The sequence below is a fragment of the Diabrotica undecimpunctata genome, chromosome 5 (assembly GCF_040954645.1).
Source record: "Diabrotica undecimpunctata isolate CICGRU chromosome 5, icDiaUnde3, whole genome shotgun sequence".
Lineage (NCBI taxonomy): Eukaryota > Metazoa > Arthropoda > Insecta > Coleoptera > Chrysomelidae > Diabrotica > Diabrotica undecimpunctata.
In genome coordinates, this window is record NC_092807.1 from 30,026,369 (window position 1) to 30,053,649 (window position 27,281).

General features: G+C 31.6%; 2 protein-coding genes across 2 annotated transcripts in view; one reads left to right on the top strand and one right to left on the bottom strand.

The window, feature by feature from the left end:
* The window catches only part of LOC140441219 (uncharacterized), a 64,408-nt gene extending 53,316 nt beyond the window's left edge, over positions 1-11,092 (bottom strand). The window contains exons 1-6 of the mRNA XM_072531802.1: positions 10,692-11,092; positions 8,376-8,499; positions 7,235-7,302; positions 6,920-7,031; positions 5,574-5,650; positions 4,208-4,322 (exon numbers count right to left, since the gene is read on the bottom strand). Coding sequence (XP_072387903.1) covers positions 4,208-4,322; positions 5,574-5,650; positions 6,920-7,031; positions 7,235-7,302; positions 8,376-8,499; positions 10,692-11,010 — 815 coding nt within the window. The 5' untranslated portion in view covers positions 11,011-11,092. The remainder of the gene's footprint in view (positions 1-4,207; positions 4,323-5,573; positions 5,651-6,919; positions 7,032-7,234; positions 7,303-8,375; positions 8,500-10,691) is intronic.
* Positions 11,093-13,811: 2,719 nt separating this feature from the next.
* Positions 13,812-27,281, top strand: part of LOC140441221 (ornithine decarboxylase 1-like) — a 58,842-nt gene continuing 45,372 nt past the window's right edge. The window contains exon 1 of the mRNA XM_072531804.1: positions 13,812-14,025. The gene's annotated coding sequence lies outside the window, so the exon portion shown is untranslated. The remainder of the gene's footprint in view (positions 14,026-27,281) is intronic.

Consider the following 27,281-nt stretch of genomic DNA (forward strand, 5'->3'; position numbering starts at 1 on the left):
TGACCAAATTTATTCAATAATTAACTGTGATATCTTTTCTTGGGTTTGATCTCTGAACCTAAATATCTTTTCTTATCTCTTTTTTTTTCTAAGGTTTCTTAATTTTCTCCTTAAACCCCAAAAAATTAAGTGGCGCCCTGTTCCCTATCTTATCGTATCTTTGGTAATTTTACCCATCTATCTTTTTGTTTATTTCTGTATCTTTTCCAATATCTCTTATCGTATCTTTACTTATTTCGTCCGTTGGACCCATTCCTGGTTCCAAAAGCTAGTTTCGAACCCACGACTCGCTCTCCACCAACCATCTGGCTGCCGTCCGCAGTGTCTCCATTGGTGACCTTTCTAGCACCATCCAAAAAAGGTTTCCGAGGTTACAAGATGTTTTGGACAACTAAAATAACGATTTCCGATGTTCCGATATAAAGTTCGGGTGTCGATAGAAAAATAGCCAAAGTAACAAGACAGTTAGGACAATTGGAAAGAATTAATGACAAAAGATAACCCAAAGAAATTGACAGAGTTGGAAAATAAAATAACAGTAGGACAACCTAGAAAAAGATGGCGTGATGAAGTGAAGGACCTAAAAGACAAAGATTCAAAACTAGAGAGCTAAGTCCAAAGACTGGAGAGAATGGAGGAGAATTGTTTTGAACAACATTTGGTTATGTTCTAAGGTACTGATTCATGACGTTTGCACAATTTCAGTTTCATTTAATAAAGAACTTCTTCTGTTAGACGATATCATAATTACCTAAGACCATCATAGTAGGTGTAATAAAGGAAAAAAAAGAAAATTAAAGATAAAACAGAAAAATTATTTATATTTATGCTTCTATTAACTAAATATGTTTCGGGAGGTGAATCTGAATTTGCAGAAAATAATGAGTCAGACGATGAACAATACGTACCACCACAAAATAATGATTCAAGTGACTCTGATGCTTCAGAGCAGTTAGAAAGTTTTATTGTACAATACTCACCAATTTATGTAAACACTGCTTCTACAACTCAACAGCACGAGTCAGCTAATTTTATCGTGAATCCAAGTGCATCTAAGCCAAGTCACAAGAAAAAGAGGTCAACAAGGAAAAACTATTTCAATCGGAGACACCGAACAATCGAAAGACGGAACAACGTGGAAAGTTATTGATTCTGGATCAGTACCTGGTAAGATTATGATTTTTAGTATCTTCATATTCATTGAATGTTTGCTCATTACAGGACGCCGCACTCAGCACAACATTTATCGAGAGGAATCAGGTCCTACATCGTATGCAAAAAGGAACGTGAGGTACAATTGTGTGGTAAGTGCTTGGCATCTAATAATCAACGACAGCATGTTACGTCATATAAAAGAATGCACTATTGCAGAAGCACATCGATGTTTGAAAAATGACACATGGACTATAACTTTGGAAGAACTGGAGGCTGCCCTTGCTATTATGTACGCAAGAGGAGTCTACGGCGCCAAAAATTTCCCAACCAACAGCTTGTGGTCAACAGTATGGGGTCCTCAGTTTTTTAGGCAAACTATGCCACGAGACAGATTCAAGGATATTATAAAATATCTCAGATTTGACATAAAGCAAACGAGATCTGAACGATTGAAAACCGACAAATTTGCTCTAGCCTCTGCGGTTTGGAATGGATTTATAGAAAATAGTGGTGCATGTTACAAACCGGGAATAAACCTTACTGTGGACGAACAACTACTGCCTTCTAAAGCCAGGTGCCCGTTCACACAGTACATATCAAATAAGCCGGATAAGTTTGGCATACAATTTTGGCTTTTGACATGCGTGGAATCAAAATATATTGTAAATGGTTACTCTTATACTGGCACTGATCATCTACGCAAGAAAGATACAAGTGTTGGTGAACATGTTGTTTTGCGGTTAATGGAAAATCAACTGGGAAAGGGCAAAAACGTTACGACAGATAACTACTTTACATCGTTAAAATTGGCCAAGGCATTGCAAAAAAAATCAACAAGTCTTGTGGGTACTTTGAATCGCAACAGAAAGGAAGTTCCTCTAAGCGTAAAGAGTAAAAATGGAGAATTATATGTTACCCATATATTCCAGAGCGACGAAAAGATAACACTTACTGCATACCAAGGAAAGAGTCACAAAAATGTGCTTTTGTTGAGCTCATTACATCAATCAGTGGATGTTGCTGTCGATGGAAAAAAACTTCCTCAAACAGTAAGTTTTTATAATAAAACAAAATACGGGGTTGATGTAGTGGACCAAATGGCGCGTCTTTATACTACAAAAGTTGCTTCAAGACGATGGCCAATGCACGTGTTTTATAACATTCTTGACTTAGGAGCAATAAATGCATAGATTATTTATAAAGAATCAGTCGTCGTAAGTTTATTCTTCAGATGTGTGAAGAATTACGGGCTCCATACCTTGCCACCCGAAATCTGGTACTATACCCAGCACCACCGGATTTACCAACCACCAGCACTGTTACTAGCCAAAAAAGAAAAAAATGTCAGTTAGAAATGTTTTGTAAAGGAAATCATACTTCCAATGAGTGCCACGGCTGTAACAAGGCAATGTGTGGCAAATGCCAAAAACTGCAAACTGTATGGGGTTCCAAATGTTTAAAATGAAACTAAAACATTAAATCAAATTCTATCGTCAAGAGTTTATATAATTTCTTAAAACTGTTTATTTTTATTTTTTGTTTATTCCCAAATAAATAGTTAATTCTAAACTTGGTTTTTATTGATTTAGGAACTTGGGGCCAAAACGATCCCTTCGGGCTTTCTAGGTAGGTATGCTAAGCCTGACTTTCTAGTGTTAATGGTAATTTCAAGGAAAAATGTGCAATTTGTCTGCCTTCTAATAAAGTTGCAGACATTCCAGATGAAGAGAACAATAGGACTACTCCGATCTGATCCTTGCCAATAACAATAAGATTAGTAATGTTTTTTCTGTCCATCCCGGAGCAATCCTTTGTTGTTGATTCAATTATAGAAAATTTGTATGAACTATTTCGACAAATGCTTCAGTGTTGAATTGTTGTTCTCTTTGTAACTGTTGCTTTCTTTCATAAAGTCACAAAGGAAATGAATAACAAGAATTTACTGTCAAATATTAACGGTGTGCCATAAATTTTTATTGAAAGATATATAAAACTACATAAAAAAACTATGTTTTGATAATGAACTAAAAAATAAAAATAAAAGACAGACCAAACAATTGAATTGCGGATTCGTCAAATTTTAGATTTGATTTTATTATACTTTATTTTGTTGTATTCTATTTTATTCTAATTTATTTATTTTAATTTAATCTTATTTTATTGTATCCTAATTTTTCTATTTTATTCTTTTTTACTCTATCCAATTCTATTTTATTTAATATTCACAAGAAAAAAATGAAATTCCTGTAGTTGGCTGTATAACATGAATCATCAAAATTTTTATTTTATTTTGGTTGACTTCTAACCGTACGATGAAGTTCATTCCAAAGATGTTCGATGATATTCAGATCAGGGCTGCAGACTAGCCATTCTAGAGTATTAATTCGTACTTCCCCCAAGTAATTTGTCACGATTCTTGCAGTATGCAGCCGTGCATTATTATGTATAAAGACGAAATTGTCCACAATAAATGAACTAAATGGAACTACTGCTTCTGCGAAAACATTATTAATATATTGGTGAGCATTCAGAGGGCCATTGATGAAAATAAATTCAGTTCGAACTTCAAATGAGATTCCAGCCCAAACCATGACACCACGACCATCAAATTTTCTTCTCTGGGACATACAACAAGCTTGGGCATATCTTTTATTTCTCCATCACCAAACTCTCTCGTCCATCGCCAGACTTCTACTGTAGATAACACCATATCTTAATTATTCACTTAGTCGAAATCCACGTTTGAAAGGCTAAATTACTGTTTAATTAAATGTTTTTATAATATATATAAAACTTATAGATGTTTTTAACTTATATAAGATAAACAGCGATTACAGAAAACAACAATAAAAACGTCAAAACTGTCAAAAACAAGCATACATGATCGAAATAAATATTTAAATTGAGACGCAATATGAAACAGTGCATAAAAGTTCCAATGATTTTTTATTTTCGGAAATTTATAGGGTGGCCACTTTTTTGCCGTTCAGTGGACATATTAAACTTCAAACATACATACTAAATTTACGAATTATAAATGAAGGGCACATACCGTCTAGACTCCTCTGTCTTATTATGATGCGAATCATTTTTCTCTTCAGCCGCAAAACATTTATTACTTGACCTTGTTTGCTCCGAGTTTCTACTCTTTTGTTCGCTATTTGTACCTACAAAATTGTAGTCTAGTTTAAAGATTGACAATACATTAACAATTTTACGAAGAAGTAAAAAAAACGGGTGTGGCAGTCCAGTGGGACTGCCGGTGGAAGTTACGCTTCTATACACGCATTCGCCGTTACAAATTTATTTGGGAGTCAATCTGCACAATCATTACATATGTAATTCTATAGGTAAGACATAGCAGAAAGAGAAACGGAATTAATAACAACTTACTAACAATGAAGGATTGAATCAATATCTTGATGAAAATGTATATTTTTATTTTCATATATGTATGAAAGGTGTTGAATGCAAAAATTTTTTTACACATACTCTGCAGTAAAATTCATTGTTTATTTTGTTATTAATACAATAATACAATACAAATTAAACTGCAATATTCATAAGAATTTAAAAATGACAATAATATACATAAAAAAATACTCTACAATACAGTGCAACATAATTCCATATAATAATATAATACAAATTAAAATGCAATATCCATAAGTATTTAAAAATGACAATAATGTAATAATATTAATAAAAAAGTCCTCCCCAACTGGGAATCGAACCCGGGTCTCCAGCGTGACAGGTGGGGATACTGACTACTATACTACCGAGGACATGACACAAACGTATTTCAAAATTGACAGTTCTGGATCATACAGTGATTTATTGAGATTATTATTTTGAAATACAAAAGACTAATATAAATATGAACATTTAATAAATAATACAAAACATATCACATAAATAATAATATTAATAAATATTTTATTATAGGTATAATATTATATGTATATATATCTTTATATAATATATATAATATTAAATTATATATACAAAAGGAACATTTTTATATTCGAGAGAGGAAGAGAGAGAAAATATATCTTCTGTCTCTCTCTTACTCATTATCTTACATATGTAATGATTTCACAGATTCACTCCCATACAAATTTCCAACGTGGAGCGCGCGTATAGAAGTATAACTTCAAAAAATCAAAAAGTATAAAAAGTGCGCGAAAAAACATACAGAGAAATAAATTAAAAACCATTCCTCCGTGCGTAGACGATAAGAAAGCTATGCTTCCGCTTCTCGCTCACTCCTAGAGTGCCACATCCCATTTTTTGTTATGCATTGTATTTAATAGAAATGTCACAAGAAAATAGTTTCAGAATCATACTTCGCAGATGATGAAAAGTTAACGCAATATTATCAGAGTTGAAAAGTTATCAGTCTAGTGCTGCAAACTTACCATTAATTCGTTCCATATTTTTCGTTGGAATCTCTTCCTCATCTGTTTCAGATATATTTTCACGGTTACTATTTGATCTAAAACATTATTAAATAAATCAGTATAGGTACAAGTAATTGATGCTGGCTAATCAATGTCGATACATAGTCTTGTATAAATAAAATTAAGAATTTAGTTTATACTCCAAATTTTGCAGTAAATACTCCATGTGGTATGAATAAAAAACAGAAGCAGATACCCGGTAATTTTATGTATAGTTTGTTGTGAGAATATTCTCATTTTTGATATGCACAAAAATATCTTTATGCTCTTTAGGACGAGAACCTACTAAATAAATTTGGACTCTAATAGTTACCAGACTTCAGTTTGATCGTTGGAGAGCTATGGCTGAGTTCATGTTTAATTTGTGTTTTCTTCACACTCTGGCGGATATAGAAGCTAAAGAAAGATGGCAATCAAAGTACACTTTTCCGTGTGCTGTGGGTCTAATCGATTGCAGCCACATAAAAATAAAAGAAACCACCTCTTGATGGTGATGAATATATCAATCACAAAAGATATCACAGTATCAACATTAAAGCCACTTGCATTGCAGACAAGTGGTTTACAAGAGTAGATGTATCATGACCAGGATATGTCCTTGATTCACGGATATGGAGCAACTCACAAATTTGTAACATTGCTAAAAATGAGTTTAAAAGGTCAAATGCAATAATTTTAGGAAATGAAGGTTATGGTTAACGGCGTCCGTTAGAAATCCAAATATTCCTGCAGAGCTTACTTATAAAAAATTATTTACAAAGGAGCGTGTAATCATTGAAAGATGTTTTGGACAACTAAAATAACGATTTCCGATGCTCCGATATAAAGTTCGGGTGTTGATAGAAAAATAGCCAAAGTAACGAGACAGTTAGGACAATTGGAAAGAATTAATGACGAAAGGGTACCCAAAGAAATTAACAGAGTTGGAAAATAAAATAACAGTAGGACAACCTAGAAAAAGATGGCGTGATGAAGTGAAGGACCTAAAAGAGAAAGATTCAAAACTAGAGAGCTAAGTCCAAAGACAGGAGAGAATGGAGGAGAATTGTTTTGAACAACATTTGGTTATGTTCTAAGGTACTGATTCATGACGTTTGCACAATTTCAGTTTCATTTAACAAAGAACTTCTTCTGTTAGATATCATAATTACCTAAGACCATCATAGTAGGTGTAATAAAGGAAAAAAAGAAAATTAAAGATAAAACAGAAAAATTATTTATATTTATGCTTCTATTAACTAAATATGTGTTTATTTCTCTAAATTAGACAATAATAATATACTAAATTACAAATAAGTACAAACCGTCTAAAATCATCCTTATTAATACGGTTAGATTCAGTCTCTTCATCGAACGCAGAATCATTGCTGCTTAACTTCTTATTAACGGATGTTCTGTCGTTTTTATCGGCTGCACCTAAAAAATTAAAACGTTAAAATAAATGCAATGGTTTACTAGTATATACTTTTAATAATAGTTATTTATTTTACTGTCTGATATTTGCATACTTTTATGTACAAATTGTATAATCAGATTTTCTATGTCAAATAAATTTACTTATTATGAATTATAGCAGTCTAATTCATGCATTGGAAAAAGTAATAGTTTAAAATAATTACCGGAGGTACTATCAGGTTTCTTCTTTGGAACAGATTTTTCCAAACTTCGCATCTGCTGTGGCATTATCCTAAAACAAAATCAATAGTTGTAATTAACTACAATTTATGTAAAACTTAATTAATATAAAACTGTCCTCTTTATAAAAAATCTTGTAACATTATTAATAATTTATTTATAGTATAATCAAAAACATAGAAATTATAAATTTATAATAATCTTAATACATAATAGAGATTTCTATGTTTTTGTTTATACTGTAAATAAATTATTATAATGTAATAAGAACAGTTTTTTATGCACTTTGAGAATGAATTTACTTAAAGAACTTAAATAACAGCCTAAATTAAGTCTTAAAACCAAAAATAAAATTGTGAAATGCATGTGTATAGGAACATTTACAAGAACCCCCTGCAAATTTACTGCAAAATTAATAAGGCAGCAGATAAAATTAATACATAAGTGGTACACAAATATTTTCATGTTCTTGTGGCCAAAAATATGTTAAAAATATAAGTAGTAATAAAAGCAGAAATACTTATGTGAATCTTTTGACCTTATATGGACCATCTAAGGTTTCTCTGAAATCAAGTGTATCAAAGTTCATATACTGCCCCAAAATAAGCAATCATGAAAATTTAGTAACTGTTTATCAAATGAGCATGTATTGTATATCTACCTTTTATATTTGCATGTGGATTAAAAGTGGTCACATAAATGCATTGTTAGAGTGACATATTAGTGTATTCTTGTATACAAATGAAATTATTTGTCATATTGCCATTTGTTAAAATCATTAGGAAATTTGCTTACTTAGCTCTACTTTGAATCATCAGTAAAAAACCGAAAAATGTCAGCATTCATTAAATGTTTTTAAAGATGTTAAATAATCTAATGTGTAAGCTTGAGACAACACTAATGAAATCTGACTGATTTTGAAATGTTAACCCAAGCACAGGTAATTAGTGGATTTAAGTTAATTCTAACTTTTAAAGCTGTACATTGTAGAACAGTCAGTCAAACACCTTGGCAAAGTTAGTGTAAATTTTAACACCCCTTCTAAAAGATTCTTTAGAAAACACCCAGTAACATCAATAAAAAATATTCATTAGCAAAGTAATTCACAATAAAAAGTGCACTTACCTTTCTGCATCTAAGTCTGTGTCAGAATTGTCATTATTACAGTCAGGATCATTTGTTATGAGGTATCTGTCATTAACTAATTCTTTACAGATAAGTACAAGTTTTTTATATCTACCAACTGTATCTAAAAATAACAAACAATATTGGTTTTGTTAGAATTATGTTACAACTTAGAGACTATTTATAACAATTTAATAGTACTAGGTCATGTTTAATTAACCCTTTCGCGGCGGGAAACGACTGTAGTCGCTTAAAATTTTTGTGCCCGGTGGACGGGAAACGACTCAAGTCGAATACGTAGAGGAATTGTTTAGACGGGGAATTCCTGTAAATTCAAATCAAATCATTCATTTACAAGTAAAATTGCTTGCTACAGTAAGTTTTTTATCGGTGATAATTTTACCGTCTTCTAACGAAAAATGACTCATGTCAAATATAAAAACGAATTTTTTAGACTGGAAATTCAAACGCATTATTCATTTACAAGTAAAATTGCTTGCTACAGCAAGTTTTTTATGGGTGATAATTTTACAGCCTTTCTAATATGTCAACGATCTCCCGTTACGTAATTTCATCACTTTTTTATGTTTATTTGAGTTTTGCTTTAGTTTTACGACAAAAAATCGACGCCTATTATTGTTTAGTTTAGATACCACAATGACTTCCCGCAAACGGTATTATACAGAACAAGAATTGTATGAAATTTTAATGAACAGTGATAGTGAGGACGATTGTTTTGAGGCTTCTGAAAGCGATGATGGTTGGGTCTCAGATAGTGTTTTCGCGGATGAGCAAGAAATTGAGGATGACATATCGGACGATGCGAATGATCCGTTGAATGGTATACCAAAATTTGAATGGAAAAGATCTGATCTAGTCCCAAAGTTGTATGACTTTGAAACTAGGGAATCAGGCTGCAAAATTGAAAATCTCAGTGAGGATTGTTCTCCTTTAGAAATTTTTGAAAATTTTTTAAATAATAACATTATACTTGAAATAGTAACCGAAACAAACCTATTCTATGACTTGTTTATTGAAAATAATCTACAAAGAACTACGAAAAATCACAGACCTGTAGACGTCGATGAAATGTATGTGTTTCTGGGGCTTTCCTTACTTATGCCTTTAGTCAAAAAGAATAAAATAAAAGACTATTGGTCCAAAGACAGTATTATTGAAACGCCGATTTTCGGACAAGTTATGCCGCGTGACCGATACCTATTCTTACTGAGATTTTTTCATTTTAGTGATAATAAAAAAATTAATACAGATGACAAGTTATCCAAAGTACGGTGCATAGTTGACCACTTCAAAAACATGTTCAAAACTTCATTTTATCCTTTTCAAAATATAGTTATAGATGAAAGTTTGTTGCTATTCAAAGGAATATTATCATTTAGACAGTACATTTCATCAAAAAGACACCGATTTGGTATAAAGTTTTTCGTTTTAGTGGATTGTGAAAGTGGATATATATTGGATTTCTTGATTTATACAGGAGCAAACTCTAAAATCACAGAATTTGACAATAGGTTGAGAAAAACTGGCAATATATTTCTAACAATGACCGAACCATATTGGAACAGAGGCCATCGCTTGTATACAGATAATTGGTATACAAGCCCACTTTTGTATGAAGTACTATTTAGTAAAAAAACTAATTGTTGTGGCACTGTCAAAGCTAATAGAAAATATATGCCACCATTTGAAAAAAATGCAGACAAAGGAACTGTAAAATTTTTTTCGACTAAGCATTTACTCGCTCTAAAATGGACAGTCAAACAAGACAGGAAACGACTCGAGTGGGAAGCGCTGTCCGCGTCCGTCCAGCCGGCCACACTCTAGCAAACCGGTGCCGTACGGAAAGGGTTAATTGTGTTTGGCTTTCTTCTGAGTTATTCTCAGTACCATACTGACCCAACCTCAGTAACATATTGTTGGTGGTGTATCTCTTTTTGTGTGGTTTATAATGCTGAGCCTTTATTACCCATTTCTCTTCTGAAATCCTATAAACAAGATCTTTCACAAATTGCTTGTGTGGTCTAACCCACCTTGTATTATAAAAATTCGAACATTCATTGGTAAACATCCCAAAAGAAGATATGTCACATACTGAGCTAATCATAACGATAATTTATCTATTAACGATTAGAAAAAGCACCGAACTGGCTTAACACTCAGAGACAAACAATTTTCAATACCATAAAGTAATATATTCTGATACTGGAAAGACATACAGTTCAAATCGAACTATTACTTGATCTTTGGGAAGATTCAATTAATAACACTGACATGTAAATGCCGAGTTTCACTTACTTGGATCTAACTCTGCACATTTTGTGACCAAGGCATGTAAAGATTTTTCAATTGTTAAAATATCGCACTGTATTTCCACATCACACTTCTTCTGTATGGGCTTTGTTAAATAGATGTATTGACCATATATTGGTTTCTTTCGTCCCATAATTAAACTATTTTCATCGTCGGAATCTGAATAAGCAGGCTCTTCGTCCAAAAAATACATACTGGAAGTCATCTTTCTAGATTTTCCATTTGATGTTTGTGTGGGCTTAACTGTCTGATTTTGTAGAATGTTATATTCTTGTGTGCAACTATTTTCTAACGTTCGATGCATTTTATTGACTTTAACCGCGATAAATTATGTTTCGAATTAGGTATATATGCAATATACAATATACATTTACTTTTTTAACTGTAAACAATTACAAAGAATTCAAATATGTCATCATGTCATGTCAATGTCAAAGACAAATCCTGATTCGTGATTGGCAGACCACCAGACCAGCTATTTTACATTAGTGCGCTTCTGGTAAATAGGCAACACATATTTCAACAATCAAATTTTTTATTTTCAGAATATAAAATATTATAAAATAATAAATGATACTTATTTTATATTTTACATCAAAAATTGATTTAAAAACAAGTTTTTTTGTCTAATAAATAATATTACAATAAAAAATATTGATAGATATTAAAAGCGTGAACTCTCGCTTAAGCTAATAAATTTATAGTAATTCGTAAGTTTAGGTTACTAATAAATATATGGGTTAAAAGTAGCTTAAAGACTCGATAGTTATTTATTGAAATCATGTCGTTGTTTGTCTGTTGATTCGTTCATTTCTCTGTGCGATAACTGTGGATGGAAAAGCCCTGAAAATTTTTGAAAATTGATAGGTACATAAGTTCCTCATGATCTAAGGAAAAATGTGTTATCAGTTAGTCTTTTTCGGCTTATAGTGTTGGTCTTATGTTTAAAAACTAAGTTAGCCCATTTGGTATTCGCTGTATCGGTGTTTTATTATTTAATATTAGAAGCAAAATATTAACCAAGAGACTGTGCGGACCCTTTGTAAACTCGGTTCGCTGTTCCCAGTCCGAACTGTCTAGTGAATTTAGTAATTATTTTTTTGAGAAGTTAGTTACTTTTTGACATACTAAAAGTGGTTGGAAATTACTATACAACCAAGCACACATACTCATAGCCAATATTAATAGTAAACAAACTAAATAGTAAATAAAATAGAACTTTGCGAATTACCGACAATCAATATTTATTTATCTGCACCATATAATAAATAGTTATGTTAAATTATAACAACTAAAATATATTTTTTAAATATATACTACCCAAAATTTGTATGCACTTCCACTATTTAGAATAGTTCTTCTTTTTTTTAAAGAAAGAAGTCTGAAATAGTAGGATACTTGAGCTATTAATACTGAGCAGTAGGAATTGTTGTGTTGTAGGTTTCCGACAATGAATCTGTCAAAATATGCCCGAGCTAAGCGAATGGAGTATAAACTCGGTTCGCTAATCCCAGTCCGAACTGTCTAGTGAATTTAGTAATTATTTTTTTGCGAAGTTAGTTACTTTTTGACAGACTAAAAGTGGCTGGAAATTACTATACAACCAAGCACCCGTACTCATAGCCAATATTAATAGTAAACAAACTAAATAGTAAATAAAATAGAACTTTGCAAATTTCCGACAATCAATATTTATTTATCTGCACCATATAATAAATAGTTATGTTAAATTATAACAACTAAATATATATTTTTTAAATATATACTACCCAAAATTTGATGGGTTTAGTATACACTTCGACTATTTAGAATAATTCTTCTTTTTTTAAAGAAAGAAGTCTGTAATAGCAGGATACTTGAGCTATTAATACTGAGAAGTAGGAATTGTTGTGTTGTAGGTTTCCGACAATGAATCTGTCAAAATTTGTCCGAGCTAAGCGAATGGAGTTTACCTATATGTCTACAAAAACTGAATTGGTATAGTTCGTCCCAAACCCTTCTTTCAGTGCGTCATAGTTGATCGACCTCTCTCTAACACATTAAGCTAGAGGTGACAGAAAAAAACGTGAGTCTGTGATTATTATACATAGAACTTAGAAAATTATTTATCGTAAAGCTAATTCTACTTACGGATGTATAATTGGTTGGAGTTTAGAATACGCTAAATAGATATCCAATCAATGATGCGCATAAATATAATTTGACACATATTGTCTCGATCGTGACAGTACTTTCACAATGTCAACTGATAAAATGATAATTGTCATTCCAGGTTAGTATTATCAGACATTTTACAGTGAAAATTTAATTTTGTATTTATTGTCATAAAAATATTTGAAATATGCCGATATATATCGAGAAAGAACAAAGACTAATAATAAAATTCTCGACATTCTTAAAATTCTATATGACGTCAAAATTAGTGACGCACCGAAAGAAGGGTTTGGAACAGACTGTACTTCTTTTTAGTTATTGTTTCATTACTTGGGAATTTTTTGCTATTCTACATAGTCTCTTATGTCTCTAAAAAGTCTCGTAAAGTTCGTTACTTATGAAAGCTAATCGTAACATAGATACAACTTTTGTACTTTGCAGGTTGCTTGGTGTTTCAAGTCTGCATAAGGCTGTAAAGGATTCCGCCTGCGTTTAGCGAGTTTTTAGTCTTCTCAGTCAGCAACAATTTTCTTTTCCTTCAGAACATGGAAGCAGCCATCCCGTATCAGTAACGGGTTTTTAGTCAGAAGACGGCAACATTCTAAAACGAAAGAATAACCACAAGCATAAAAGCCCCACACAAACATTCCGATACAAAATATGCTACATCCAAATTCTTAGGGATGGAATTAAAAACCCACAAATAGAAACGACACATAAATTGGTCTTAGAGAGAAAACTTAGAAAATATGTAGTGGAAGAAAAAGTAGATGGTGACAGAAAGGCCTAATGAACCACTAATGAATCATGAGAATCTAAGGGAGACTATTTTTCATTATTCTAATTATTGTTTTAAGCCGGTCCTGTATAAACTAGACGTTAGAAAGGAAAGCGCATGACTTTTGTGACTCATGAATGAACCTTGTGGTTTTAACTGTCAAACGTCAAGATATTCTACTTCGCATTTCTATTCTGGTATCAAGGACCTTGTCTCTTTTTCGTGATAATATTCACGGAAATAGGCATGGTATTCGTAGGGTGCAGCAAAAAAGTGCTAAAATTTGTTGATTGACGAAGGACCGACGTGTTTTTTACACACTTGTTTAACCAAAAACTCAAGATTCCACCGAAAAACTTTATCGAACCCAGAGGGTGGCTACCGAAGGTAAGAATACATTTTTATGCATTTGCGATTTGAATTTTAATGTTATGCGTCTATATTCTTTGGTATAATGATATGGACATATCAAAAATACAAGTAAATATCAAATATGTTCCTAAAAGGACCAACTTTTAAGTTTCCGTCAATGTTTTTTTCCAAACTGTTGAACGTAGGAAGTGCTTACATCACTTGATTTTCCCAAAATTTTCCAAGGAAATGTTTGAGTCATTAGGCCTAAGTTAGCATATGGCTCAGTATATGATCGTCATGGCATTTATAATAACTAAAAAGAGTAAATAATCTATTTTTTTTTTATTTCAACATGAACAATCTTGTGCAATAAGTAATAATTCTTGTTCAAAATGGAATTATTAGAGTACCTATAATTCTAAACAATTATCAATTTAAATTTTTTTTGTACTCACAATTAAATTTCATATCAATTGGCTTTTGTTCATTTATGTAATTAGCATATTAATAAATGTACAATATTATTTAATATGTTGTATCTGATCTGATTAAAAAATATATTTTTAAATATTCATTAATCACATTATTTCTCCATGTTTTATTTTTGGTCCTATCAATATCGTGTCACAAAATACAAGTTATCCTTTTTGTTTTCGACTACATCTTGCAACTTATTTTTCATAAAATTGTCAAATTATTTTCATGTACTTAATAAAATGTATTACATTAGATGAATAAATATTTATTAATCAATTATTACAATACATTATTTTTAAAGTTTGAGATATTAGTATTGTTCATATTTTATTATTATATCACATTCATATTTTGGTTTTTAAATGTAACTACAAGCCTCTTTAGCTTGTTTTTTTCAACTCATACAGTTAAACCTTATAAAGTTTATTACACTGATATAATCAACTCCAGAGATATCTCACTTGTTGCAACTCTAGACCTTTCAAATTAGTAATTTTATCAGTCTTTCAGATTGTTCAAGTAGATTTACTGAACATGTGATATTAATTAAAAATATTTCAAGATAAAAAATATGTAAAAGAAAACACTTTTTAATTTTTTTTATACTATAACACAGGCCTACATTTTTATTTTCATGAAAAAGTGTTTTAAGTTGAATAGGTGTCCTATAGTAAATGGGATGTGCTGATCACGAATCTGTACTTAGTTTTTTTCCAGCATGTGAGGTTTTCAAGAAAAGTGTGTTTGAAATTTTTCATAGAAACTGCCAAAAATACTGAGAAAAAATTTATTGAAACCTTATTTAATATAAAATTGCACTGCAAAATTGAGTTGTTCTTAAAAAAAAAAAGAATACAGTAAAACCTACGTAAGGTGCTAAAAAAGAACTTTGGAGTAACTTGAGTACTCCACTTGGTTATGGCAGGTTTAATAATATCTTGTTTCCAATTTAACAATTTAAATTGTAATATCTCTCGTAACCTCTTCATCAGTCTGATATTTTTAAAATGACTGTAGTTCAAGATAATGGTAATATAATTTTGGGTTATCTCCTTGGAGTACTTTACCCATTTAAATAAGAATTGTGATAAGATAAAGCAGAAATGTAGAATTATATGAATGTTCGTTGTCAGTTAAATTATTTATTAATGAATATAAGTAGGTATATTGATTTATACAAGTACCAGGATTTTTATTTTTCTTTGGGAACAATATAGGATTATTTTTTATTTAATCCACTAAAATCTGATTAAAAATCATCGAAAATATATATAGGATTAACTTTATCAGTACACAATAATAAAGGATTTTCAAAGGAGCTCATATCACTATTAACAGTAACAAAAGTTCAAAAATTGAAATGATATTAAATGGATGCCTGGTTATTGGATATCGTGGTTATCACTGTATCCTTTTCTTGGTCTCCCTATATGTGGTTTATCTCAGGCTATTTTTACTAGTTCAGGTCTAATGGTCTGTTTTTATCATATCTTACGAGTAATCAGGAACCTAGTCATCTTTGTAACAATAAAATTTGCCTACCACTTTGGGTATCACTTATAGGGGGTTGAAAGTGGTGACTGAGCAATTACTGAGCTGGAGATAGGGTAAGCAAACAAACCGAAACGTTTGCGAACGACCTCTCTTGTTTTGGTTGGAGAACTGGGTCGTAAGTAAGTGAATAAAGGAGGGACTGAAAGGGGTAACTTCAAAGAGATAAATCAAAAAAATATTTACATAGATTTCCTGGGCAACACAAACAAGAAGGTTCCTAAACTATTTGAAATGGACTCTGTTTATTAGAATCTTCTTGCTGTATGGAAAGGAACGTTTTTCTTTCTGAAAAAATATTAGAGTGAAAATCTTTTTAAAGGAAATAGTTGTACAACTCCTGGTTTAGAGAAACATTACATATTTATTGTTACTTCACGTCAACAGTTATTACAAATAATATTAACCAAACTTACAATGGCGCTATTTGTAACGATTTACAGCAAGCCCCAGACGTTTGGGACACTTATAGGAATTTAAATTATTATTAAAATGAAAATAGCTAGATTTTTCAACGGAGCTTTCATTGAGGTTAATCTTTAAACAAAACAATTCAAATTTATAGTTATGTACCAATTATCAAAAAAAGGATAATATTGACTGTCAATGTCGAAATGAAATATTAAACTTGTTTTAAAATATTAATTAATTATTCTTAACTTTATTTAAAAGAGGACTAATACAATTAGAATATGACAATTAGTTAATCCATAAATTTTATAATTTTATGTATTTATAATTTTTGTTAGTTTGTCATGAAAGCAAAATTTTTTTTATTAATGAAAAATTACCGGCTTTGAAGAACTACACGCCGCAAGCTATTTCTTCCGAATCAAAATCTTAACCTTCACTTAAACTCCACACTGCTACTGGGTTCCCGATGACCAATAAAACGAATAACGAGCAACAATAACGAATTTAAAGAAAATCCGGACTAAACAATGAAACCAAACGCTTTGACGTTCCATCGTAGAGTAAATCACTATACACTATATTTCCATGACAAAAACGAATAACGAATAAACATTACGAATTAAAAAAAACAAAAATCCGGACTTAAACAATTACTAACGGCTTCCGCGGTCCATCGCCATCGTCGAGTAATTTCATTCTCCCAAAACCGGCCTCTTGCCCGTGTCAGCGAAAAGATTCCTGTTTATTTGACGCACAAAATATCCTAAAGCGGCATCACGATCAAAGAAATACCCATCTGTGTTATATAAACAAACTTAAAATGTTTATATTATCAATCTCAGCGACGCAAAAAAATTGAGAATATTTTTCGGTGCTTTAATACATACAAAGGGAAATAGAAATACTACATCTTTGGAGCGCTGTAAAACCCAGAAAAAAAAATGAAATTATACAAATTTGTAGTGAAAATGATTCGTTGCATAGCGCTCTATAATATTGCTCTGACATCATTTTATTGTAAAATGACTAGAAAAAAAGTTAAGCCCTAAAAGAAAATTTCTTAGTTATTTTTGTTAATAATTTTTTTATTTTCCATTTTACCATAAAAAATAATACGAATTAATTTGTAGACCATTAAATTTGCTACAAATAATGTCTGATAAAATTTTCTGTTGGGTTGCTAGTTTACGAGATACAACGTGAAAACCTTTTCCCAACTTTTTCCAAGATGGGGTCCGGGGGACAAGAGTGGAGAGCCTACAAACTTACTTAAGCTGATACTTAACCTCCCAACACATAAAAAAAAAATAAAATTTGGTCTTCTAATAAATGAACCATTGAATTTTTTAAACTATATTGTTTTGTTAAAAAAATGTTTTTGAAATATTTTAAATTTTAATATCTTTTTAATTTAGTATTTTGGTCAGATGATTTTATCGAGTCTAAAATTTGTCAGCCGGTTCTAAACGTCCTTTTCCTCTAACTATTTTTTTTCATTTGTTATCCTGTGAATCCAAATTGAAAATTTGGGATTATACTTTTTTATATTTCGTGTATACCATGCGGTCCATTTGTATGGAATAAATTCATTTTTAGCGTTATTATGTACTATGTGAAAAAAACCTGAAGGAGGTCGATTTTAATTCTTAAATTGACAATTTACAGTATGAAAATGTTATCCCCCTCCAGTACCCCTTTTGAATTATAAGCACCCCCTCGAAAATTTTAAATAACAAAGTGGGTCATGTAGCACCTTGTTAGAAAGGGATTTTAGTCCTCTGTTCAGCAATATAAAGTTTTTTGAGTTTGTGCAATCGTAACTGAGAAAATTGATTCTTACAATTAAATTAAATGTTCAACTTGCATTATTCACTTCTTGACAATAACCGAGGCGATTTTGGAATTCTTGTACATTTTGTATGACCTCGGGAGTTATTTTGTTTATTTCTTCCGTTATCCTATCCATTACAAAGTTCAGTTGATTCAGGAGTTAAATGAAGATGATCCTGATAGAAGGCAAGAATTCTGTGAAATGATGATGGACAGAATGAACGCAGATTTGCAGTTCATCAACACAATAGTTTTTTATGATGAAGCGACGTGTCATTTAAATGAAACGGTAAACAAACAGAACTGTAGATATTGTAGCAGAGAAAATCCTCATTGGGTGTGTGAGATTCACAAGCAATATCCTAAAAAAGTTAACGTTTGGGCTGGTATCATTAACAATAAAATTATTGGTCCTTATTTGTTTGAGGGCACAGTTGATGGTAAGGTTTATCTAGATTTTTTGATTAACTTTTTAGTGCCTACATCAACAAAAGATTTTTTTCTGATGTTAATCATCCAAATGAGATAGATCGATCTATTTACTGCCAACAAGACGGAGCTCCACCGTATTTTACACGTATAGTTAGAAATTATTTAAACCAGGTTTTTCAAATAGGTGGATTGGAAGACATGGAACGATCGAATGGCCGGCTAGATCCCCCGATTTGACTCATCTCGATTACTTTTTATGGGGTTATTTAAAATCCAAAGTATATTTTAATAGACCAAACAGTATTGTTGATTTAAAAGTTAGGATAACGGAAGAAATTAACAAAATAAACCCTAGATCGTACAAAATGTTGTACGAGAATTTCAAAATCGCCTCGGTTATTGTCAAGAAGTGAATGGCGGTCATTTTGAACATTTAATTTAAGTGTAAAGTACATTGAAAAATACATTCTAAATATTATGTGATAATATTATCTTCATTCGACCTAAAGTTTTGCGATAGAGATATTATCAAAATTTTACAGCTAAAAAATCAGTTTTTTCGGTGATGATTGCACCAAACTTAAAAAACGTTATATTTCTGAAGAGAGGACTAAAATCCCTTTTTAGTAAGGTGCCCTACGATCCCCTTTGTTATTTAAAATTTTCGAGGGGGTGCTTATAACTCAAAGGGGGTGCTGGAGGGGGATAATATTTTCATACTGTAAATTGTCAATTTAAGAATAAAAAACGACCAGTTGCAGGTTTTTTTCACATAGTACATAATAACGCTAAAAATGAATTTATTCCATACATATGGACCGCATGGTATATTTTTCTATTATAAGAACTGTGCATATGTGGCTTAATAAGTTTATTCTTGTTGAGCTATGCATGTTTTTTAAAGTATTCAGTTTTATCTAACCTTATTTTATCTAAGATTTGTTACATTTTTATAATTAAACATAAATATTTTTTGATTATTGGCTGTCATAATAAATAACAATTTTATCAAAACTTATACAAAGATTTCAATTTGGAAACAGAAAAAACGTGTTAATTTCTTAGAAACATACGATTTATATATTAATTCTTATTGTTGTATTTATTTAGACTGGGTAGTAAAGTCCTGATAACACGTGGAGTTTATTTTGTAATTGTTTTTTATTTTACAATGAATATACACAAATACAAAATAATGATGTAGAAAAGTGCGCATCATAGCAATAAATTAGTTTTAACTACCTCAATTTTTATAAAAACAATTTTAATATAGGGTCATTATAATTATTAAGTGCTTCTTAATTTTAAATTTTAATAATGCAAAGTGTGTCATTTGAAAGGTCTCTCGATGACATTATGTATGAGATATCATCATTTTTTACTTGGCTCGTCATTTAAAACCGCGCGTGTATCACTACTGGTGAGCAAAACCGGCAGTTTTCAGCGACCATTGAAGTGAAAAGATCAGTTTTTAATCATGGATATGCGTACTCATATCGCCAGAATACAAAAACAAAACAACTCGACTTAACGCATATGTTAAACTTTTAAATTTAAATAAATTTTAAAAACCGCGGTATTATGGCTCGCTCGTCGATCATCCACTTCAGAGAGACACCCAACATCTGGCGCTCCGTAGCTCTCTGAGTCACGCCAATCTTATTCACTACCGTTTTTGTAAGTGTTAATGTTTCCGCTCCATAAATGAGTACAGGTAACACACATTATTCAAAGATTTTCCTTTTGAGGCATATGGGTGGATCCGATTTAAATACATAGTTTAATTTACCAAACGCTGCCCAGGCTATTCCTATGCGACGTGGGAGCTCACATGTCTGGTTATTTCTGCCCAACCGAATTTCATATCCTAAGTACTTATACGTTGAAGTCTGCACAATATCCCTTCCATCAACAGCAATGTTTCGATTTAGCACCAGATTAATCAGTATTTGCGTCTTCGCTATCTTGCGTTCATATATTAATCTTTAGTGCGACATCCAAGAAAGCGAGATATAATTTTTCAAACATTATTATTGCATCCATACGATCGGCTATAAGGACGATCTCATCTGCAAATCTCAAATGACTGAGCTTCTCTCCATTTATGTTCAAATGCTCGTTCAAATGCGCCTGCTTAAAAGCGCCGTGAATAGCGTTGGAGAGACCGTCTCCTTGCCGTACTCCTCGCTGTATACAGAATTTATTTGTTTCTTGTTCAAATAATCTTACGCTAGCTTTGGCATTTTGGTAGATATATTTGATTATTTTAGTGTAGCGATGGTCTATTCGGCATTCTGTCGATGATTTTAACATTTTCTGATGGCTTATGGTATCGAATGCTTTCTAGTAGTCCACAAATATTAGTGCCAATGGTTTGTTGTATTCTGCAGACTTGTCTACCAGGTTCTTTATCACTAGCATGTGGTCATATCACTAGTAAGTCGTGTAATAAGTTTATAAATTTGTTGAAATTGAACGTTTAGTAAATTTGATGTGTTTTAATAACAGAACATCCACAAAACATGTTGGCGTGACGGGTTGCTTACTGTAATCTAAATTTGTTTTAATTATAGAAAACTTGCGCAATTGTAAATTTTAGTTTAGGCTCTAATAAAGTTGTATTTATTATAATAACATGATAACTATATAATATTGCACATTTTTGACATATTCAATCGCTTCCAGGTCAAATAGAAGTGAACTAAAATGGCTAAACCTAGAATCAGTTCCAAAGATCCAAAGAGCGCGAATAAACCTCAATCAAAAGGAGTTGAACGAAAGAATCTTCCTAACAGTAGCAATTCCAGCTTTTTTCTAAAACCTAAACATAGGAAAGGACCTTTGCCCACATCTGACGTACAACCTGGAAATTCGGCGGGTAGCGAACCAGTTCAAAACGAGAGCCAAAAGAAACCTTTCGATAAAAAGTTATATCGTCTTAAAAAATATAGCAATAAGTATAAACTACAGCAGTGGGAGGATAATAGAAAGAAAGCTGTTTTAAGAGATTTCTACAAAATCAAAAGTCCAAAGGGAAATATTGATGTTAGTACGATATATAATGATCCGAGATATAAAGATTCTGATGAAGAATCGGATGGCCAAAGTGAACAAACATCCAACCAAAACGGTGCTCTTATTAAACTCGAAGAAGCCGAGTCTACTTTAGTACGGGAACCACAGAAAAAATACAAACCAATGCAGAGAGCTCGCGAGCAATTCCAAAAAATCAAGGAAGAGAAGCAAAAGAAAAAGGAAGAATTTTTAAAGAAGAAACAAGAGAAAGAAGAAGCCTTGAAGAAGTATCGGAAAGAAAAAGCAGTTAAATTTAAGAAGCTTTCCAGAAAAACCAAAAAAGGTCAGCCCATTATGAAAGATAGGCTTGAAATGCTGTTAGAAAAGATTCAACAAATGACTTAGTTTATATTTATGCTAAACGTAATAATTAGTTGCTATTATATAGTTACTGTGGTATTATCAACGATTATTTTATATTTCGTATTAATGTTTGCTAATAAATTTGGTTTGTTTTTACGTGTATGTTTATTAACTTTCATAGCTTAACTTATCTAAATCAAAATACCAGTTTGATAACATAAACTACCGTTAAATATTCCAAGGTTAACATTATATCTGCTTCCGTATACAGGGTGCGGCATATAAACGGCCAATTAGAAATATCTCGAGAACCAAAGGTAACTGAGTCATGAAAATTGGAATGAAAGGGTTTTGAAGAGTGACCTATTTAATGAAAATATTTTCATCTATTTTGTTCCTTCGGTTATACCGGAAGTTGCTTGGAACTTCGTTTTTTTAATGGGACACCCTGTATATTTTTTAATTTTAGAAATATTCACGTTATTCTGAACATTTTTTGTTAATACTTCCCTATACCTATGTGAACCGTTTTTGAGTTATAATGGTTTTTATATCTGTGGCTAGAAGGCAAAAGGGGATAACTCTCATTTTGAAGTTTTTCAGTAAAGACATTTTTATTTTATATGGTCTTTTTGTTACCTTATAGACGTAATATTAGTAACGTTTGTATATTTCTAGATCCGACTTACATTCTGTTAGATATATTTAAGTGTTTTTTCTTAAATTAATATCTATGTGTCCAATATTTTGATAAATTAAAAAAAAATATTTTAGGATATTTATTATTTTTAATTATTTCAAGAAAGCATAAGGAGATAAGTAAAGTTATAGTTAAAATCCACATAAAATCATCTTGGTAAAGGGGGTTATGTAGATTTATACCCTTATGCTCGGTAGTAACTTGGCTAACATTATATGTGCACTGTAGTGTTAACTGCAGTTATTTCTACTTACAACGGGTAACCACAATAAAGCAAAGAAAATATTTTGTTCTGGATATACCATTGACAGAACAAGAAATAAAACGTAAATTTTTTCAAACAGTTTGTTAAACATGGAGGTTTCTACAGCAATCTGATGATACGTTTACAAATTAACAATTGATCAAGATGATAATTAGAAAGAGATTAAAGGCGCATTCTAGACACAAAATAAAAACATATATTCTATATAATACGAACAAAATAGCTTTCGCAGGAAGAAAAAAAAATTTTGATGAACACAAATATTTTTCGGAAGCTGTTTCTTTAAAATAATAAATTACACAAATATTTGTTTTAGAATATTTTATTAAAAATCGTCATCACTAAAACAATTATCTATATCTGGATCTGTGTCAGCAGTATTATCCAGATCTTGTGAATTTCATGGGATTTAGGCAAGTCCACGATAACATTCTTTTGCACTCTCATCAACTAACTCAATAACGTCTGAAAGATCGGTTACTTTTTTTTCACTTATTTGTCTTGGCTTAAATACAAATTATCTAAACTAATGTTCTTGATATCGACGGGTGTATCTTCTTTTTTTGTCTTCTAAAATTTATTTCTTGAAATGGCTAATATTCCTGAAGCGATGTTTTAAAATTAATAATGCCAAATTGCTTGGTGTATCTAAGCCATTTCATATTTCTCCAGCAAATTTCAGTCTTATTGTCTCTCTTCTTTCTCTTTATTAACATTCCTTTTAGCAGAAAGCATTTCAGAAGGTAAATTAGCAAAACTCTTAAATAAACAAGAAGCAATTTCGTTTGCACGTAAAACACGGTATTAGTTTGTAAGTAAGGAGTAGGAAAAACCTGTTGTAAGTCAAATACAAATATTTTTTGACTTTTGCTGTTTATACATTTTAATTTGTCTAATCTCTTTGACTCGTAAGCAGTTTCAGCTTCTATATGATGATCTGCTAATAAATTCTCATGCTTTTTTCTTGCATCAGCTGTCTTACTGATATTAATATGATTGTGAAAAATATCACAATTGTTACAGGTATCGTTGCTTGGTTTTTTAAACTTTAAGCCTAATTTATCGATTGTTTGAGACTAAACTTTATAAGAAACCGGTTCAGATGTTATGTCCTGGGTAAACATTTGATACATCTTAGCTTTTGTTAATTCTGCTACTAGATACTTTTTACTAGTATGTTTTCGTGAGTAGTGAGACTCATAGGCAGGAAATTTTGATATGTGGCTATAGACGAGTTCCACTCTAGATTCGGAAATTTTGTTTTTTGGTTCATGCTTGCCTCTGCCATCAGCCATAGGAATACCACAGTTGGATGACATTTTCTTCTTTGTAACAGTTTCTATAAATTTATTACTTTCGTCAAAAATAGCACAAAAACATACCTTGCAGCATTGGATTCTTCCTCCTTGGATTTCTATAAAATATGTAAAACACTTTTCCCTATTTTTTGAAGGTTTACCAGTATCACTTCTGTTAGTAGTAATCTTCGTGTCAGAAATTTGAATTAATGAGGCAATACAACTTACCCTTCTATAGTAGTTGCCCATTCCCCAGTAATTTTAAAACAGAGATAATCTATGTTCATCAAATATTTTTCTTTACACTTTCTTCTGCAATCTCTCTTTATTGCATTTCTTTTGTTTGTTTTATTTCATATCCTGTACCCGTATTTCGTAAAACCTCTCTATTTTTTCTTTTTCCTACTTTTCGTTTCAAAATTTGTGGTGGTCTTCTTGAATGTGATCATAGACCGGGTCTTTTACGCTGTCGTCTGAGTCAAAATCTTGTTGTACATTTTCTTTTACTAAAAAAGAATATGGAATGTAGTGATCAATAATCAACAATTGTACCACACGTGGAGGAATAATAATTGTTATTTCGAGTTGACATCGTAGTGAACGTTCCTTGATAAAATTTGCGTGTGCTCTCTTCACAATCTAGACAAGTACTGACAAGAAACTGATACGAATATGATTTGCTTGGACACCGCATTCTTGCAAAAAGGGATAACTTTGTATACCCTAGCAATACTTTCATATATATTTCTTCTATCACATTCCGGCAAAAGGAGATATCTTGATTTAATGCCTTTTACTAGCACACATTTCGAATAATTCTCAACTTAAAATGACTTAAATCGTTTTGCTTCTCAGGTAATTTCATAATGTTAGAAAATATGTGCACATATACCATTTTACTAGTAATTACTATTTTGCTCTCCAAAAGATGTCTTGAGTTATATCCTTAAAACAGTCGAAACGATTAAATTGTAGCCCAGTTACCCCTTTTTGATCAATAATAATATTTTGATTAGTAAACTTTCACCTAACTCTCTTTACCAAGATTGTGCAGAATCGAAAATGCTATCGAATGGTATACATAACACTATTTTGCAAAAAATCGACTTATCCCCTTTTGCCTTCCAGCCACAGATATGAAAAATACAATTTCAGTCCAATATCCTCTAACGTAATTTGAATAATAAAAGTTTAAATACCTTATGAAATTAATTAACCAGATACAGCATTATCGTTTACAGTATAACGTTGCTTTTTTCATTATAGGGTGCTGTCGAAATTATCATAAACCCGGCATCCTAAATTTGCGCCTTATTCCTTTTTTTAAATGTTACACCCTGTATGTGATTCCTTATTTTAGAAATATATGTTTTTCACTATCGATTTGTATTAGTATTCCCTATACCTATCTCTTGCAGTTTTCAAATAAATCAACTTTATACTTTTTCGCCACAAAAAATTTATTTATTAAGTAGCCTATGGAATATTCTGACAAAAATATCAGTTGTTAATGTTTAATAGTAACCTTGTTGTATGCCATTGGGTGACAGTTATAATACTAATTTGTAGTATCCAGAACTTGCCGTGTTTTTGCTGAGAGATATCCTGAGAAGCCTTGACCAAATCATAAAAAATGTTTGTTGAACAACTGTTTCCAGTTTGGTCAGTTTATAAGTAAAAGGACCCATGTCGGTAATAAAACTTACGGTACTGTGAGCAATTGTTACAGGTATCGAGTCGAACAATTCACAGAATTTTAAAATTTATTGGTCCCTTTATTCGTATAAACTTGCTCAACATTTACATCATGGAGATTATGTCAGACGTGTAGAATTTTGCGAATGGATTTTAATGAAATGCTAAGATCAAGATTTTACAAAAAAAAATTATTTGTTGTGGTGAGTCGAAGTTACGTACAAAAAAGGGTATGTTTAACCGCCGTAACAGACACTTCTGGAGTGACGAAAATCCTCACCTCACGTGGGATAGTAAATTTCAAGCATTATTTTCGTTCAATGTTTTTTGTGCTGTAAAAAATAAAAGATAGTCGGTCTCATGATTTATGACTAAACTTTAAACGAATAGCGTTACTGCAACATTTTACAGCAAGTAATTGTACCAGCACTGCACGCTTTACATAATAATAAAACTAACGAGGCTTTGTTTCAACAAGATGGAGCACCGGCTCACAATATTCGAGGAGTCGGCAAATTGCTTGATGAAATATTTAGCGATAGGCGGATAGCTAATAAAGATCCGTTTCTCTGGTCACCAAGATCCCGCTGTCACCGTTAGATTACTATATTTGGAGATATGTTAAAAATTAGGTGTTCTCTGAACCTGTAACTACTGAGGAAGCTATAATAAATAAAGTTCTTAACGAAATAGATAAAGAATCAATATCAATAGCTACTAATGAAAATCTGATTAGAGGATATTGAACTTTATATACGTCGTAGAAAAGTGTAATTTTCATATAAAAACCATTATAACTCAAAACGGTTCACAATAGGTATAGGGAAGTATTAACAAAAAAAGTTCAGTATTTCTAAAATTGATAAATATAAGACATATTTTGTAAAGAGGTGTAGGTTTCGCGGCCGGTGTTTTGTAATTGTACATTGTATTTGGGGTTAATTGGCTATGGTCTTGAATTGTTTATTTCTGACGTTTCCTCCAGCAACTGGGACAGAAGTTACCAAAGGCAATGCGCCAGGTAACATATACGTAAGCTACTGTCTCTCCCGTTACTCACTGATAAGTGAATTACATCATACGTCAGGAGGAAACAATCCCAGACTACGGTCTATACAAGTATTTTTCTCTGGTGCCGTCCATTCTAATGGAAGCGTTTCTGCGTTTCTTGATCAGTAATGGAAGATAGCTGATTGGTTAGATTATCACTTCCTCTTTGTGTCATTCTATTAAAATTTCTACGAAGTCT